Consider the following 13,358-nt stretch of genomic DNA (forward strand, 5'->3'; position numbering starts at 1 on the left):
AAACAGTGTTTCAACAAACATTCAGTACACTATCAATAGCTTGTATAACAGCAGCAAAATAACAGCTTATCTACTTATTTCCTATAGCTAGTAAACAGTGTTTCAACAAACATTCAGTAGACTATCAATAGCCTGTATAACAGCAGCAAAATAACAGCTTATGAACTGGCTTGCTATAGCTAGTAAACAGTGTTTCAACAAACATTCAGTACACTATCAATAGCCTGTATAACAGCAGCAAAATAACAGCTTATCGACTGACATGCTATAGCTAGTAAACAGTGTTTCAACAAACATTCAGTAGACAATCAACAGCCTGTATACAGATCTTAATTAATGATCTACTTACATTTCATTGCTTACCTGCTCATTTTCTTATTTCACCTTTAGATACCCAAAGGATTTTTGGAAATGCTCTACTCACTCTTGCATATGAATTTCCCATCAGTACCGAGTCACTACTTTAAGGTAGTATCAACTGTTCATCTATAGTAACCTAGAGACCATCAAAATAAAGTGAACATATCAGGAATACGGTTAACTGATGGCTACATGTCTCGTTTTTTGAAACCGACTATCAACAGATGGTGAATACCAATACTGATAATAACAAACAGGAATAGCAGCACCACATTGCAACCAGCATATAGACTGTATGTAAAAGAAATATAAATATTCAAAGTCATTGTTTTTTCCAATAAATGTAATAAGTGTCAACGATATTAATGATATCAACAAATAATGTAAGTAGATCATTTTATTAAGATCTATATACTGGCTACTGAAAGTCTACTGAATGTTTGTTGAAACACTGTTTACTAACTGAATATCTGTAGGGGGACCATCAAAATAAAGTGTTACCCATGTTTTTCTTTATGTTGTTTGACGTGTATAAGAAGTTTCCTCTCTGTTGTCTATAAGACGTTCAGCAGATGTATTCGAGATGTTTATGATTTATGTTTGTAAAGCTGATCTTTTTAAGGTGTTTAGCAGATTATAAATTGAATGTGAGGCTTTTCAGATGAAAAGATCTAAAGCAGACATCTCGGAGATGTTTGCGTGCTATATGGGCAATTATGTATCCGTAACATCATATTAAACAATATTAAACACTTCATGCATCATAAATCATATTAATGTTGCATGTGGCAATGAAACAATAGTGGCAAGTTAAGGCTATGCACAGTACAGGATATCTGCAGGGTATTCATACCAAATACTAAGACATTTGTCACCTAATTTTCCCGCAATTTCACTCAAATATAGGCGTTAAATGCAAAATAGATGCATTTTCATGGTCTCAGGCTTATAGACACCCCCACTGTTTATATGTTACGTAATCGTTGTTTGTTTAGAGTTTGATTCGTTATGACTTCATCTGATACGGGACGTTCGTAGGGGCCAAGAAAAAAAAAAAAAAAGGCTTGCGTCTTTGTGACTGCGCGCGTGTCCGGACCCCAGAGCGCGCGCACGGGAGACGCGCTCATTAAAACCTACAATCATCGGTCCCTCACAGCTCATTTAACCAGTCTGCCTCCTCTCGAAGAGCTTCACCGTCATTCACTGTTAAAGTCCGCTCGCCAGAGAACCTTTGACGCGTCGGGAGAGTTTGGATAAATGGGTCCCTTCTGTATTGTGCTTTTCTCTTTGTGCGGGGTCCTGCAGGCACAAGGTGAGTTTAACACCATCTTTCAATTGCAGTTTTAAAGTATTTCTTTAGCGATATCATGCGCTAATTCACTGCAGAACAGCAGCTTCTGAATGAAACATTATGGTGACCATTTACGTCTAAAGTTTGCTCTGTGTGCGCATGCGCGCACGCATAGTTTGCGTCTTTTCGTATTTCATAGAACTAATTCTGTACATGTTTTTATTCCTGAAACAGTGCATAAAGATGTTTAAACGTGTCTAGAATGGAAAATAAGATAAAATAGTAAATAGTTCAGTAAAACAGTCACTTGCAAATCTATTAATGAAAATAAAAATTGTAGCATATTTATTGTATTATTATGTAATTAAGTCACTGTTCTCTTAAGGAAAGGTATTGTGTAGTACAGGTATGGTATAGCTCTTGTTATATGTAAAGTATAGGACAATACAAGAGTCAAAAATTAAGGAGGCTCAGGGCAAAAATGCCACTGAAAGTGACAAAAATGTCCCAAATATTCTGCCCCATATTAATGAATTCCTCTATTTAAGTCTATTTATACATATTATTGTATCAAATATGTGTTGATTGAATGTTATGAGGTTACAAATTATCAATAATTATTCATACAGACTATTTATTTTAATTAGTTGGTTCAATTCACCTTAAATATTTGACATAAATGACAACACCTAATGTTTTTGATTTAGTTCTATAAAATAAAGCCCTATTAAAAAGGTATAAAATGCTCTTAAAAATCTCATTTAAAAATGTCTAATCTGTTAACCAGTTGAATATCAGCAGTTGACCCCAAATCAATCTGTCCTGGGTGTCTTGAGTTCGGTCTGAGCAGTGGTGGGCGGAGTTAGTAAATAGCCTCTGACAACAAGGTGGGCCCACTCAGTGCAAAACTGGCCCATTCGGCAGGTTTCGCGGGCGACCCACCAGCCTGCTTGGTTCTCCCGATGGCCAGTCCGCCCCCGATCGGCTCTAAAGTGCGTCGGCCCACCGGGAAAATGCCAGGTATGCCAGATTACCATTCCAACCCTGGATATACTGTAGTATAGTACTGTATAATATATAATATATTCCAGTTTAGGTATAGTCAATTAAATCACTTACTAATCTGTTAATAAATAGGCTGTGCTCCCAAAACTACAACATTTTATTCCGAATAGGGAGAAGGTAGTATGAATATTCAGATGAAGTGGGCGTGGTCTATCATGACGAGAGTTGTGGGAGCCAGTGAGGTGTTACAGTACAAGATACAGCCCCCAACATATGTTCAGCCCCTGATACAAACCATGTGCTCAGATGTCAAACTGTGAATCTGTGGAGGCTTTTCTGTAAATCTGACCTGGAATCAGTAGACAAACACTGACCAGAGATCAGGGCAGAGATAGTGTGGCATTGCCAAAAAGCCCCCCATTGATTTCTAGAAGGTGATTTATGCTTTAACACCCAGGCCGGGGTCACCAAGGCACGAGGCCACTCACATCAAGCCAATTTTCACAGTGTGTGTGTGGGGGGGCGTTTTTTCAAGTGAGGTGACAGAGCGCAAAAGTGACCGCCCACTAATTTTGAGGTCACAGTGAAGCAATCACAATGGATGTCAATGGAGCCAATACATGAAAGCTAAAATACTCACCGTTTCAAACGTATAGGCACAAGATGTAAACATTGTAAGTGTTAAAATGCTTAGTGTAATAAAATATTTCACAACTTTGTTGTCTTGACAACAACATCATGCCTGTCAAGCCAGTAAATCCCAAATTTAATTAAACTAAAATCATGTTAACGTGCATATTGTTTATGTGTTGTGGCTATAAATTTGAATTAATCAGTATTTTAAAGTTTACTAATTGGTCCCATCCACTTCCATTTTAAGTGCCTCACTGTAACACAATGTTTTTGTTATTTATTTATTTATATATATATATATATATATATATATATATATATATATATATATATATATATATATATATAAAAAGTGTCATGGGGGCCTGGATTGCTCAGCATGTATTGACGCCTGACTACCATCCCTGGGGTCGCGAGTTCGAATGTAGGGTGTGCTGAGTGACTCCAGCCAACCAAATTGGCCCGGTTGCTAGGGAGGGTAGAGTCACATGGGATAACCTCCTTATGGTCGCTATAATGTGGTTCTCGCTCTCGGTGGGGTGTGTGGTGAGTTGTGCGTGGATGCCGCGGAGAATAGCGTGAAGCCTCCACACGCGCTGCGGCTCCGCGGTAACGCGCTCAACAAGCCACGTGACAAGATGCGCGGATAGACGTCTTGACGTGGAGGCAACTGAGATTCGTCCTCCGCCACCCGGATTGGGAATTGGCCGTTCTAAATTTGATGAGAAAAAAAAAATTTATCATGGAATTGCCATCTAATAAAAACAAAAACAAAAGAAACGTTCAAAATAAAAATGGATAAATTGTAATTTGCCACATATCTTTTAGTTCACATAGAAATCTTGAAATATTCTCCAAAAGACTGCAACGCATGTTTTAACGTGATCCTGAAGTGAGAAGCTTCTCCCTGCGGGCAAGCAAGACGGGGCTTCTTTTGCCAGTGTGCGAGATATATACACACACACAGTATCAACTTTAAATCAATATGTATATACTGTGTGTGTGTGTGTGTGTGTGTGTGTGTGTGTGTGTGTGTGTGTGTGTGTGTATGATATATACACACACACAGTATATACATATTGATTTAAAGTTGATACATTTTAAGTGTATTATGAAATATCGAGAAACATTTTTAAGTTTGAGGGTTTAGGAATACTGAATCAATTTATGTTGCTCGTAGTGCTTCATATACCTTTAATTAGAGAGTTATAGGGGGCCCCCTTGTGGCCACAGAGGGAAGGGAGTATGTAACTGCAAGAAGAGAGAGTTGAAGCTAGATGTGACCGGCACGCACACGCACAAAGTGTTTTTCATCATCATGAAGCGCATATACAAGTCAGGTTCCATGGGCGATGGGGGTGGGGGGGGGCAAGTAAGATTTCGCTAAGGGCCCCCATATGTTCAGAAACAACCCCGATGGGAGTGGGAAGTCACTGCAGAGTTCTTTTGCTGCGAAATGTTTGCTGTGATTCTCCAGTTGGTGCACCTTAAAAATGACGTTGAAAAAATACAGAATGATGATGATCAAGAGATGCTCACATGCTTCAGCTCTGTCTTGAAAGGTGACAGTTACTGAATTATAATTATTAGGTCATAATTCAGAGCGACAAACTGGATCAGTTTAAATCGTGTCAAACTAACCCGGTCAGTAAATGCAGAAATTAAGGATATGAAGGGGAAATAAAACAAAGACAGAGGCAATACAATTATATATAAAATAAATCTGGATCAACCCCAAGAGGGGGGGCGTTCGTTCAAGTAACAGGAAAATTCTTGCGAATTTAAACAATAACAAAAATTGCGCTCATCTGGAGAAATTACTGCAAATAAACCCAATTTGGCATTTGGATCTCTGCACAAGCCTGAAGGAGAAAAATCCAGAACATCTCATCTGCCAAAGATATGTCATGTTTTGGCAGATGAAGAAAACCACAATGAAATTAATGATCCAACGGGGTCCCGTTGCGTCAGCTGATGGTTGTTTGGAAATGTTGAAGAGAGGCAGACGTGATGAATGGAGTTGACTAGATGCCCATCAACAAATTCGGCTGCTTCCCCAACTTTATTCAGCATGATGGGAAAATGCTTGCGGGGGAAAGAAATTACGAGAGAACCAAACCTTAATAAAGATACAGACCTTTATCAGACCAGCAGCCAAACTTATGACTATAAACAAAGTCTAGACTCCATTGTCAGTTTGTTGGAAGTTCTGTGGGTGAATGAGGCAATGCTGAGACTTGTAGTACATAATAGAATATAATAGAAATTGTTGAACGCAAATGGACTGATGTTGACCTCAAGTCCCAACAACATGCATCACATCTTATCTTTCCCTAATAACAAATGAAATCCTTTCCTGCCGGGCTGCAGGCAGGACTCGGTCCCCTACCGAGCATCCAGGTCTTTATCCTTCGCTGCGGGGCTTTAGGGCAGTCACGCTTTTTAAACAGGGGGTTTCCATGTGCGGTCTATTCCTAATAAGGCAAACTTCCTGGCATCACCTCGTTCAAAGAGCCTGTGCTGACCTTAATCAACCAAAACTACCATCACTGCTACTATGGAGCACTATGGAGCAGTGATGGTATCGGACAGTAATACCATTGTACTTCCAAGAATACCAGGGTATGCCCAAAAACATGGTAGTACCATGGTACTTTTTGACTTATGTATATTTTTAAGATTACGATTCAACTTTATTGTCATTGTGCAGAGTACAGAGCCAATGAAATGCAGTTGTTTTCGGATATCCCAACTAAGCTGGGGTCAGAGCGCAGGGTCAGCCATGAAACAGCGCCCCTGGAGCAGACAGGGTCCAGGTGGTAGCCTGGCGGTGCTGGGGCTTGAACCCCCAACCTTTCGGGCAGTAACCCAGAGCCTTAACCACTGAGCTACCACTGGGCACAGCCACCACTGGCCACAAATGTGACGCATCAAAGTTAATTACCAATTAAAACAACTAAATATATGTTTTTTTTGGCATCGTACCATGGTATTGACATGGTACTCCATTGTGCTTCCAGGAATGCCATGGTGCTACCAAGGCACATGTACAAAAACCAAAGTAGTATCCTGGTAACATGGCCCATGGTTATACCACGGTACGTCTCTGTATTGTTTTGTAATTGGTGGTATTTACATGGTACTTCCAAGAATCCTATGGTACTACCATAGTGCATGTCCCAAACTCCTAGGCATTTAATACAACTAATTTTGACATTGTACTATGGTAGTTACGTGGTTCTCCAAGGTACTGCCAAGAATACCATGGTACTGCCATGTTACATGTCCAAAACACATAGCAGTACAGAAAACATGGGAATACCGTGGTACTTCAGTCAAGTGATGGTGTTCGGATAGGCCAAGGCATTAACAAAGAATACAACGTCATTTACAAATAAGTACCAAAAAGTATCATGGTACTACCATGGTTTTGGACATGCACCATGACATTTACTGTACATAGAATGCCATGGTACATGTTCATGGTTACTTTGTTACTTGTTACATGTATGTAACGATATTGGCATGATACTTCCAGAGTCTTGTGCGGATTTATTTTACGTCATGTCATTCCTGTTATTTTTCCCCAGAGGCCAACGATTCGATCTCGCTGGACGACTGCTGTAAAGATGGCAAGGAGAGAGGCCAAGAGCCGCAGGACTGCACGAGTCTTCCACTCATCTCAGAATCCACAACCTGCAGGTCTGCACACTTCTTGCCATCTTGCCAAGAACTACACAACTAAAACATTTCTTATTGTAAAAATGTGATCAGATCATTTTGTGCGACGAACAGAATGGAACTGAAGTCGTTTTGGATCAATTGGATGCCCAATTTGGAACACCCAATTCCCAAAGCGCTCCAAGTCCTCGTGGCGGCGTAGTGACACGCCTCAATCCGGGTGGCGGAGGACGAATCTCAGTTGCCGCCGCGTCGGAGACCGTCAGTCCGCGCATCTTATCACGTGACTTGTTGAGCGCGTTACCGTGGAGACGTAGCACGTGTGGAGGCTTCACGCTATTCTCCGCGGCATCCACGCACAACTCACCACACGCCCCACCGAGAGCAAGAACCACATTATAGCGAACATGAGGAGGTTACCCCATGTGACTCTACCCTCCCTAGCAACCGGGCCAATTTGGTTGCTAAGGAGACCTGACTGGAGTCACTCAGCACGCATTTGAACTCGCGAACTCCAGAGGTGACAGAAGCAGAATGACGAGATATTTTGTCTTTTTTTAAATCAAACAAAAGTTTGTAACCTTTATGCGTATAACAAGACAAAACTATTTGCCAATGGAGTAAGAATAAAAAAAAAAAAAACTTGATTCTAGGGGAAAACAAGGTTATTTTTCTTACCCCATTGGCAAATATTTTTTTCTTATTTTAAGCATAAACTGCACCAAATTTCTCTGAAAACAAGACTTAATATCTTACGCCATTCTGCTTGGGTGTCTCTTTACTGCATATCGCTGCACCCTTAGGCATATAGCGCCGCCATTTTGTGGCCCATTCTGCATTACGCAGCGGATCATTTCAGCTTATCGTGGCCCTTCGGCCCGGCTGGTTCTCCCCAAATGTGCCGCACAAGCCCTCAAAAGTGAAGCCAAAACGTCTCGATCGCCCCCCCGGTGACAGGTCCTAGTATAGGTCATAAACCCCGCCTCCCCATGTTATTCAACGGGACGTGAGACCAACTAAACAATTAAATTACACTTCAAATATCTTTTTTCCAAAGATAGTTTCTGTCATTTACTGTCGTTTCTATCACGTTGATGTCATTTCAAGTGTTTGTTTTCAAAATAAGTTTGTTTTTAGTTATTTGATGCTATAAAAACGCTGCTGTGACATCATGATTGACAGCTGTGATTGACAGGTTCTCTGAGCGAAGTAGTCACTGAAGCACCAACTGACTTTTTTTCGGGATCTTCGGAGGACTGAGATATTAAATTTAATATCTAAATGTCTATAATTATTTCACACCGTCATAAGTCAAAAGTCAAAAGTGCAGGGGCGTGTGCTTGCGATTGATTCAGTGAGAGTGAGGGCGGGGCCTTGATTTCGCGGCTTTACTTCCTGCTCACTACTGCGCAGGTCTGGTCCCGAAATCGCAACTGCGCAGACTCAAGTCCCAAGATGTCAGCGCTGTATCGGGACACTGGCGGCTTCAGTTCTCACCAATGGAAAAGAGCGAAGGGGCGTCGGCCATCTTTTTTTACAGTCTATGGTTCTCCCGATGGCCTGATCGGCCCCACCGGTAAAATGTCCGGTATGCCAGATTACCAGCCCAGCCCTGTTTGCAGTGAACTGGCTCATTGTAGCAGTCTGGGACAAGTTTGTTTCCCATCAAACTGAAGAAACCCCCCCTCAAACTGTGCACCCTCATGTCCCAAATGTGGCCATAGTCGCTATGACATAAATGAAAAGTGGAGAAAGAAAACTGCCAAGCTCCCAGTGCCAATTAAAGCCGGATGTGTTACTCCATTGAGCCCTCTGCCGTTGAATCGGTTTGTCTTGGCCATCCAAAGTGATCCAGAATTTGTTGAAATTTGAGATGGCATTTGAGATGAAGAAACGGCTGGGGAAGGGGAGCGTTTTGGTAGGGGGCTCACAGAAAAGGACAGCTTCAGCGACGAGAGTCTTTCCAAATCCAGGAAATTCCACTGAGGTGAAACACTCAGACGGAGGGCCGAATAACAGGAAATCTGCAGATTATTGCACACACCGAAAAGGGGAAAACAAGTCCAGAGAATAATGAGGAGAAATTGGAGAAATCATGTGTCTGCTGCCTTAAAAGGATCTTCAGAGGTTTCCTGTGAGGATTGATGGGTTTATTGTGAAAGCGAAGGAGTTTCTCGGCTCTGTCAAACAGTGAGCATCTTACCGTAAATTCAACTCCAAGCGTCGGCCCAACATGGACCAAACCCAAACAGTGACGTCCTTTAGTTGAAAGAACATTCTGCAACTTCTCTTGCTCTCTAACATCTGTCCTGTGGTTTTATATGGGCAGGAAGCAAAAGAAAGGAGAATTAAACAAATAAAAGTGAATTATAATGCACAATCAGCCATGGGGGTATTTAAATTATCATAATGTGTACAGTATGCGTTAACTGTGTGTGATGTGTCTTATAGGATAGCCCAAGAACAGTGTTGTGCTGCGGTACTTGAAGACAACACCTGTACCAACGGCATCAACATGGCGAAAGACCAGGGAAGCTGCCACGCCCTCTTGTCCAGCAGTACATGTGAAACGAAGACGGCGAAGGTGTGTGTGTGATTTTCCCTGCACATGTATAAATGTCCTTGTTTCTTATGAGCCGGTTCTTTTAAAGCTCCAGCGTGATCAGTGTAAACTGATTCTCGAACAAATGATTCTTATGAGCCGGTTCTTTCGAATCTATAGCGTGAAACAAACAGCGTGACCATTGTAAACTGAATCTTGAACAAATGATTCTTATGAGCCGGTTCTTTCGAATCTATAGCGTGAAACAAACAGCGTGACCATTGTAAACTGAATCTTGAACAAATGATTCTTATGAGCCGGTTCTTTCGAATCTATAGCGTGAAACAAACAGCGTGACCATTGTAAACTGAATCTTGAACAAATGATTCTTATGAGCCGGTTCTTTCGAATCTATAGCGTGAAACAAACAGCGTGACCATTGTAAACTGAATCTTGAACAAATGATTCTTATGAGCCGGTTCTTTCGTATCTATAGCGTGAAACAAACAGCGTGACCATTGTAAACTGGTTCTTGAACAATTGATTCTTATGAGCCGGTTCTTTCGAATCTATAGCGTGAAACAAACAGCGTGACCATTGTAAACTGGTTCTTGAACAATTGATTCTTATGAGCCGGTTCTTTCGAATCTATAGCGTGAAACAAACAGCGTGACCATTGTAAACTGGTTCTTGAACAATTGATTCTTATGAGCCGGTTCTTTCGAATCCATAGCGTGAAACAAACAGCGTGACCATTGTAAACTGCATCTTGAACAAATGATTCTTATGAGCCGGTTCTTTCGAATCTATAGCGTGAAACAAACAGCGTGACCATTGTAAACTGAATCTTGAACAAATGATTCTTATGAGCCGGTTCTTTCGAATCTATAGCGTGAAACATACAGCGTGACCATTGTAAACTGATTCTTGAACAAATGAGTCTTATGAGCCGGTTCTTTCGAATCTATAGCGTGAAACAAACAGCGCGACCATTGTAAACTGATTCTTTAACAAATGATTCTTATGAGCCGGTTCTTCCGAATCTATAGCGTGAAACAAACAGCGTGACCATTGTAAACTGATTCTTGAACAATTATTTCTTATGAGCCGGTTCTTTCGAATCTATAGCGTGAAACAAACAGCGTGACCATTGTAAACTGATTCTTGAACAATTGATTCTTATGAGCCGGTTCTTTCGAATCTATAGCGTGAAACATACAGCGTGACCATTGTAAACTGATTCTTGAACAAATGAGTCTTATGAGCCGGTTCTTTCGAATCTATAGCGTGAAACAAACAGCGCGACCATTGTAAACTGATTCTTTAACAAATGATTCTTATGAGCCGGTTCTTCCGAATCTATAGCGTGAAACAAACAGCGTGACCATTGTAAACTGATTCTTGAACAATTATTTCTTATGAGCCGGTTCTTTCGAATCTATAGCGTGAAACAAACAGCGTGACCATTGTAAACTGATTCTTGAACAATTGATTCTTATGAGCCGGTTCTTTCGAATCTATAGCGTGAAACAAACAGCGTGAAACAAACAGCGTGACCATTGTAAACTGATTCTTGAACAAATGATTCTTATGAGCCGGTTCTTTCGAATCTATAGCGTGAAACAAACAGCGTGAACATTGTAAACTGATTCTTGAACAATTGATTCTTATGAGCCGGTTCTTTCGAATCTATAGCGTGAAACAAACAGTGTAAACCGATTCATGAACAAATTATTCTTATGAGCCGATTCTTTCGAATCTACAGTGTGAAACACACAGTGTGATCAGTGTAATACGATTCCTAACGAATGATTCTTATGAGCCAATTCTTTCGAATCTATAGTGTGAAACACACAGTGTGATCAGTGTAATACGATTCCTAACGATTGACTCTTACGAGCCGGTTCTTTTTAGTGAATCAAAGACACCTGGATATTATGACTCTTGTCATGTCCAGCTCGCAATGAGCCAATAACTTTTACCGTAAAATAAAATGTTGGACTTATTTCCAAATGTTTCTTCCTCAAAGTAAGAATCGATATATATATATATATATATATATATATATATATATATATATATATATATATATATATATATATATATAACCCTTCAGGAAGAAGAATCGTCGACTCCGTCGCAAAAAAAAAACTAGAGAGCTGTCTACATAGGCAGCATTTTAAGGCATCATAGGCATGCAGCCAACATAATTATGAACAGCTGAACTATATCTAACCAATTACAATCTAACAAACGTGTTTTTGTGAGGGGTTTTGCTTGAAATGCAATGAAATTCACACGTTGTTAAGTGTGACACATGTGTCCAAATACTTTTTAGGCCCACCGTAGATCAATTTCATGTGTGTTTTGTAGAGAAAACTTGTGCACACATGTCTTGTGTTTGACAAATCACAATAAGGCAACATGTTTCCCAAAGATGGATAGAAAGATATATTTCTCTCAACACTGTTTACATTGAACAGGAGGGAACTTGCCCACATGGGAAAAGTGAAGTGTGTTCATGTCAGATTATACGCACAGGTGCTCCACAAACACACAGATGGAGAGTCTATAAGATGTTTAATACACACTTGAATGCCTGCTGTCTTCAAGGAAACATCTTTGCTTGTGAACCGCACTCAGTGGATGTATAAACGTTTAAAGTGTCAGAAATATTGCGCTAATGCTAACCACTAGCCTGATGTATTTTAAACATTCTAAGGGAAATATTAGATGATTTTCAGAGAAGTAAACTCAGTGCTGATCTGTTGGTATTTCTTCTAATCGAGGGGAGTTTGTCACCTGAGGTGTTAATTAATGCAAACCTGATTCAATCAGTTTAATCCAATTTAAAGGGATAATTCACCCCAAAATGAAAATTCTGTCTATGTTTACTCCCCCTCATTTCAAAACCTTTATGATGCCCCTGGGCGACTTTCACAGACACATCTTAGGCCTTAAATTCAGAAAGATTTAATGAGGTGAATTATCACTGACAGTGTGCAGTTTAGTCCTTGACAGGACGTTATCTGTGTCTGGGAAATCAGCCATAATGGTTACCGTAAAGATTTGTGCTGTCTTGTCTCATGTCTCTCTAGAGGAACATCCAGTATTTTCTGTGGTTATAGAGACTTTTTTACTCTCTTGTCTCATGAGTGTCTTAGAAAACTCAATTCTGAAGCACTGTGTGGTTTAAAAAAAGGATTCCTAGCCAAAGAGTGTTTTAAAGTGCACCAATTATGGTTATTAAATGTGCCTAATTTTGTTTTAAAGGTCTCATACAATAGATTTACATGCATCCAAAGTCAAAAAACACTTTAATTTACTCATCATTAGCATTTTTTTTGCCAGTGTCACAAACGACTCGTTCAATGATTCATTCTAAACTCCTCCTTTCAGAGAGCATACTCTGCTCTGATTGGTCCGTTTTAAAGCATTCATTCTAAACTCCTCCTTTCAGAGAGCATACTCTGCTCTGATTGGTCCGTTCTAAAGGATTCATTGTAAACTCCTCCTTTCAGAGAGCATACTCTGCTCTGATTGGTCCATTCTAAAGCATTCATTCTAAACTCCTCCTTTCAGAGAGCATACTCTGCTCTGATTGGTCCGTTCTAAAGGATTCATTCTAAACTCCTCCTTTCAGAGAGCATACTCTGCTCTGATTGGTCCGTTCTAAAGGATTCATTCTAAACTCCTCCTTTCAGAGAGCATACTCTGCTCTGATTGGTCCGTTCTAAAGGATTTAATCTAAACTCCTCCTTTCAGAGAGCCTACTCTGCTCTGATTGGTCCGTTCTAAAGCATTCATTCTAAACTCCTCCTTTCAGAGAGCCTACTCTGCTCTGAT

At 40.4% G+C, this 13,358-nt stretch overlaps 1 protein-coding gene across 3 annotated transcripts in view; it reads left to right on the forward strand.

The window, feature by feature from the left end:
• The first annotated feature begins 1,457 nt into the window (after positions 1-1,457).
• Positions 1,458-13,358, forward strand: part of LOC127640373 (fibulin-1-like) — a 57,742-nt gene continuing 45,841 nt past the window's right edge. For 2 of the 3 annotated variants that reach the window (XM_052122887.1, XM_052122888.1), the window contains exons 1-3: positions 1,458-1,672; positions 6,880-6,991; positions 9,422-9,554. In XM_052122887.1, the coding sequence (XP_051978847.1) occupies positions 1,618-1,672; positions 6,880-6,991; positions 9,422-9,554 (300 nt within the window). In that variant the 5' untranslated portion in view covers positions 1,458-1,617. The remainder of the gene's footprint in view (positions 1,673-6,879; positions 6,992-9,421; positions 9,555-13,358) is intronic. The other variant, XM_052122889.1, reaches the window with a different exon arrangement.

The sequence above is a fragment of the Xyrauchen texanus genome, chromosome 49 (assembly GCF_025860055.1).
Source record: "Xyrauchen texanus isolate HMW12.3.18 chromosome 49, RBS_HiC_50CHRs, whole genome shotgun sequence".
NCBI lineage: Eukaryota > Metazoa > Chordata > Actinopteri > Cypriniformes > Catostomidae > Xyrauchen > Xyrauchen texanus.